The sequence below is a fragment of the Saccostrea cucullata genome, unplaced genomic scaffold, assembly GCF_032062105.1.
Source record: "Saccostrea cucullata isolate Sc308-1 unplaced genomic scaffold, CSIRO_AGI_Scuc_v1 ctg18501, whole genome shotgun sequence".
In the NCBI taxonomy this organism is placed as follows: domain Eukaryota; kingdom Metazoa; phylum Mollusca; class Bivalvia; order Ostreida; family Ostreidae; genus Saccostrea; species Saccostrea cuccullata.
This window is the reverse complement of record NW_026940011.1, coordinates 3,935-9,807: the sequence shown is the minus strand read 5'-3', so window position 1 is coordinate 9,807 and position 5,873 is coordinate 3,935. Positions and strand designations below refer to the sequence as shown.

The following is a 5,873-nucleotide window of genomic DNA, read 5'->3' as shown; positions in this document are numbered from 1 at the left end:
CCCGTGTTCTTAACACATTTTTTTTTACTGTTTTAACCTCAAAACGTTCCTTATAATTGTTGCTATTAGCCAGTCTGGCCCTGAAAATGAGGCAGTCGAAAAGTTCGTCTACTAATACTGCCAATTTTGTTTGCAATTGAGGTAAGAATTTGTTGGAATTTATAAAGAACTGAGCGCAACTTTTTGTGCGCAATGAATATACATTTTTTTCTTTGGGCAGCACTGTTGTTCTCTGGTCGTCCACTCCAATTTTTTTTTCTGACCAGCGAGCTACAGATCTGCAGCTACATATGAAAAATTTCGAAAAAAAAAATTCCGATGTTAAAAACTTTTTGTATCAGCAATTTCTTCAGAGAAGGGTTTAATTTTCGTTGACCTTGTCAGCAAATACAGTTTATCATTGAGTCAAATGCTGACTGACGTATTTCATACTATTTGTTAATCCATTATTTACACTGAATTGACGACAAACTTTTCCAGATCATGACAAGGAGCACACGGCGGGTGTAACTGGTCGGCAGAGGATGCTTACTCCTCCATGGCACCTGATCCCACCTCTATTGTTCTGGAGGTCTGCGTTTGCTCTGCCCCTCTATTTTGTATTGTTTTATGGACTTCTGAGCTTGAATACAGTTTGTTATCTCCATGTGTATCATTTCAAGGTATGGAGAGAGCCACGAATTTATACCTACCACGATATGCTTTTTTTAAAAACTTGCATTACTACTGAACAATTCGTTAACCAAGAAATCTAATCCCTATGAACCAATATATTTTCCTCAAGCCACGGAAATTTGATTTCCGAAAATATTTGATTTTACTATAACACATAAAAGTATCAAATAAGCCCAAACGGTACTGTTTTTTTGCGAAGAGGCTCTAACAGTTTTGTCACGTCTATTGATATTAATATGCATATCAGGTTTCTATGGCTTTGTTTATATCAAGCCACAATTTGTCCATTCTTCGCCTTTACACAGAAAAAGTCTTTTGATTTACACTTATACATATGCAAAGGGCAATGTTAGACAATTTGCGGCTCATTTAAAAAATCTCCAAACTACGATCGAGTTAGCTACTAAAATATTTCATTCTTCAATTTTACAATCAAGTTTTGTCAAAACATTTGAAAAAGTTTAAATATTGTTTTTATCCTCTTAGTAGGTGTACATGGTGAAAATAAGATAGTAAAATTTTGAATAAGTGGTAAATTCAAGTAAAATATTTGATATGTCTGGAGATTGCAAAATACGTCAAAATGATCTCATTTTAAAATCTTTTTTAAAACAATGTTTGTATACCTTTAATGACTTACACCTATAATGATCTTTATGTACATATTAAGCCTTAATTGATTTTCAGTATAAAGGAGACGACACCGACGTTTTCCCCACAAACGAGGTGGGCGCCTGGAAGGTAGCAGATAAGTGGGATCTGTTAGGAACATGGAAGGTGCTGTCAAACAGTGCTTTAATGAGACAACAGAGTTGTATTGTTTCCTATACCCATATATTGTTTATATAATTATCTAGAAAAAAAAAAAATAAAATCTTGGGTAAATTTTTCCCAATTTTGATAGATACATTATACATTGTTTGACTAAGAAGGAGTTGTTTAGTAGTCCCTTGTCAATTGTTAAAGTCATGGTTGTCTATTTTTATCTGTAAGGTTGTTGAATTTTGTGATTTGATTTAAAAAAAAAAAATTCACCATGAATGTTATAAGGGAAGAAAAAAAAATCAAAGGCTTATAATTTTTCTGAACACAAGTTTATTTCAATAGGATACTAATATCGGTCTTTTTTAGGCAATGGAAGAACTAGTAGACCTCGGATTGACTAAATCTATTGGAGTGTCCAACTTCAGTATTTCACAAGTTGAAAGAATCTGCAAGATGGCTAAGCATAAACCTGTTATAAACCAAGTGAGCTTGTCTACTTAATTGTTTGGCATTAAAAGACTTACAACCATTTATGTTTAAGCAGCTGAAATATTTATAATTGAAAGATAATAACTGGCTCAGAAATGTGGACAAGGTGGTATCCGGTTTGATATTACTGTTTTGTATTTTAATTAATCATTAATTTTTCGTCAGGTGGAGTGCCACATATATCTTCCACAGATAGACTTGTTTGAGGCTTGTAAGAAACTTGGTTTAACAATAACTGCATATTCTCCTCTCGGTTCTCCGGGAAGATTTGCTCTTTGGTAAGTATTTCAGAAAATCTCATTAAATCATTCGTTAAATATTAATTAAAAATATTTGAAGTAAAATGTATTCTTTAAAAGAAAACATTAAACTTGTGTCAAAAGAATTTCAAACAATCATGTATGTTTTAAAAGTTTAAAAGAAATACGTGTATATTTCTGTTGATGGTAGTAAACAAGCGGGTGATCCAGTTGTCTTAGAAGATCCTGTCATCCTGAAAATTGCAAGGAATCATGGGAAATCTCCTGCACAGGTACGGTGACAAAACTTATCGATAAGAGAGGAGATAAAATTACTTGTTTACACAGAGCGAAATTAATCGAAATAACAACAAGAGATGGGAAGGTTTTACCTAAATGAATATTTATATGTAATAAATTGGACATAAGTACAGTGGGTTATCAAATATAGTTGACTATCTCTAGTTCCATTTAGTAAACAATTTTTTTTAATGCACACTGAATATCATTTACTATTCTCATGCAATATTTTCATTATTGTACAGTTAAACTATTTCGCAAGGCGCAGCTTGCCGAGGGAGATAGTCCTGGTCGGGGGGAACTGGAATCTTGCTAACTCCTTCAATGATATACTTTTTAACTGTTTTATTATACTGATACAAATAGAGGATTACGAATGGCGGGGAATTAGCTTCAAGACTAACGCACGAGAATTATTCCATTAACATATTAGACCGATACAAAAGTAAAATCTAGAGGTTTACAGATAACCGGGGAATTAGCTTCCGAAGCAGGGATTAGCTCATTTAACTAACAAACGGGGAATTAGTCCATTCACTGAGATTCTAGGGAATTATTCACATTTAAGGCCTTACTTTATATAGGAAAAAAATCAGTAGAGGTATGATAATAAGGATTATTATTAATAGGAATGAGGATTTCGGAAAATAGTGTTTTGCTGATACATTCCTTCTGATTTGTTTTAGACATTTCAAAACATTCTCAGTATCAAATAAATTAAAATAAAAAATCAATCACAAAATATTTTAACATAATACAACATTTTTGCAATACCTTTATTTTTACTTTAAAGTCATATGGTTTTCATAAGCGAGAGACGATTTTCATAATTCTGGTTAATGATGCTTACTTTGTGGCGAAAATAAGATGATCTTCAGGCATTGTCTTTTTTTTACCTTATTGTATGGTTAAGATTCAGTTTGGCATTCTACGACCCCGTTCAAAAAAAAAAAAAATCAAATCACGTCTATTTCTCAACATTACTTTAATCAACTTTTCGAATACATATTTTCATTTAAACAAAATTCAAAGACATATTTTAAAAATACATGTATAAAAATATATAAATGTAATTCAAAAGAAGATATTGAAATCTATTGTCATTTCCGCCAAGATGCAAAATCACATACAATATTAGTTGTTCATGGTTGAATTAAATACAGATATACATCATCAACATTATTGTCAGAATTATAACTTTCTTGCTGCACAGAAGAAATATAAAATAAACTTTTCAAAATCATATGCCAAAATAATCATTTTTTCTTCAATGTAGGACCAATAAGCAAAATTAATCAATCGAAGAACTTACTTTTCAACTGAATTTATTTCAATAATCTATCTTTACTTCAGATTCTTCTTCGACATTTTATCCAAAGAGGTATCATTGTTATTCCAAAAAGTGTTACGCCGGAGAGAATTCAAAGCAATTTCCAGGTGAATATTTGCAGTATATTCATGCATTTGAAGAATGTACTAAGTTATTTCAAAGCTTATTTTTGCATGTTTACGAATAAGTCCTATGGTTGTAAAACTTTCTCAGAAATTGACTGCTTTGTTGTACTAAAAAAGCCAATCATTTGATTTTTTACATAATGCCAGAGGGATATGAGGGAATATTTCGAGTTTATCTTAACAGAGCTTGAAAGAAATGAAAGAAAACGATAGCTGAATTCTTAAACGCGTTGACAAAAGCCTCTCTTTTAAAATTATTTTCAATAGAGTATTTTTTAAAAGCTTCATGAGAAATTAAGTGAAGGTATATACTAAAACATTCCTTAATAATAAAAAAGTTAATTTTGTATTTCATTGCAGGGTTTTGATTTTTCTCTATCAAAAAAAGACATGGAGGAGATTAACAACATAAAGACTCGACACCGCTTTTTCGACGCCATTTCTGCGATGTACGTCATATCTTCATAAAAGCTAGTCAATGCCCTTTTTGTCCCCCGCTGAAAGGGGGGGGGGTAATTTCGGTCTGCTGTCCGTCCGTCCATCCGTCTAGCTGTATACAGTTCTGTCTTTTTCACTGTCATTTCCACGCGACATCTCGTGAAGCCTTTGAGCTTTTTCAATGAAATTTTGCACAACAATTTCCTATGGCATAAGAAAGATCTTTATTGAATTGAGGTCAAAAAATCAAAGGACAAGGTATCATAAATTTAAAAAATGTCTTATTTTTGTTTCAACACTTTCGTTTCCGTGCAATATCTCGAGCAGCCTTTGAGCTTTTGCAATGATATTTTGTACAACAACAAAATGCCTAAGGAAAACCCCATTATGATTTTGAGGTCAAAAGGTTAAAGGTCAAGGTTGTAAATTCATACATTCTGTATGTGTGTGTATGCAAAACTTCCATATCGGGGCAATATCTCAAGATGCTTTTGAGTTCTTAAAATTAAATTTTATACTATAACATCCAATGGTCCATCCGGCCCTTCTTAAACCCCCCCCCCCCCCCCCCCCCCCCCCCCCCCCCCCCCCCCCCGAGGTCACCCATTCTCTTCTTTTTTTCCTTTAGTTTTATATGTAATTTTTATAACGATATTTGACTTTATAATTAATTACATTTTTTCGTCAACTTCTAAGAACAAAATGTTTGTTAAGATAATCACATATACGTGGAACAATTTCTACTTATGGAAAAGTTTTACTTACGTCTGTTGGGAAAAATCTGAGTTTAAATTTATAAGTTACAGAAATCATAAAAACATAAAATATTCATTTTTTTTGTTTTTCTGCAGGTGTAAAGATCATCCAGAGTGTCCATGGTGAAATTAAAAATAACAATCACATGTTGGACTTGTATAAAACATCTTTGTTCGAACTCTCTTGTATTTGAAAGAAATATTCATGTAATAATTTTAAATCGCTAGTGTTGTTTCTTTACAATTGAAGATGATATGATTCTAGTGTATCAAAAATAATTCGAAGTGGATTTTTTAAAAAAAATTCAAATTATATTCCGTAATTTTGATTTTATTCGTAACTTTTGATACTGGGTATTTTAAATTTTTTTCTTTTCAGCTTGATTAAAATTTATTAATACATACCGAAAAATTGAAGAGAAAAGATGTTGATAGCCTAACTACATGTAACAAACATGATTTGCAATGTTTGCTATTTAAAACTGTTGGCATTTGGCATCTTATATATACATTAATGTATAATATATATGCATTCGAGTTAAAATAAATCAAACTTTACAACCTTCAGAAGAAAAAAAAATCTTTGAAAAAATAGGCTTTCGAACAATGTCACAAAACGAACAAAATTACACTTAGATGTACTTGGTAAAATTAATTTGAAATATATACCTCTCTGTCTACTTTTATACCTCTTTTGTTTTTTAGACACATATAACAATTAAATGGTCGATATAATGGCCTCGTTGGCAATTACACC

At 31.7% G+C, this 5,873-nt stretch overlaps 1 protein-coding gene across 1 annotated transcript; it reads left to right on the top strand.

The window, feature by feature from the left end:
* Positions 1-1,362: 1,362 nt before the first annotated feature.
* LOC134254453 (aldo-keto reductase family 1 member A1-A-like) lies at positions 1,363-5,390 on the top strand (the record flags this gene model as incomplete). Its single annotated transcript, XM_062736964.1, has 7 exons — positions 1,363-1,452; positions 1,807-1,923; positions 2,095-2,207; positions 2,380-2,461; positions 3,822-3,905; positions 4,284-4,372; positions 5,213-5,390. Coding segments are annotated over 7 exons (606 nt in total), but the record flags the coding sequence as incomplete, so codon positions are not given.
* Between the last annotated feature and the right edge of the window lie 483 nt (positions 5,391-5,873).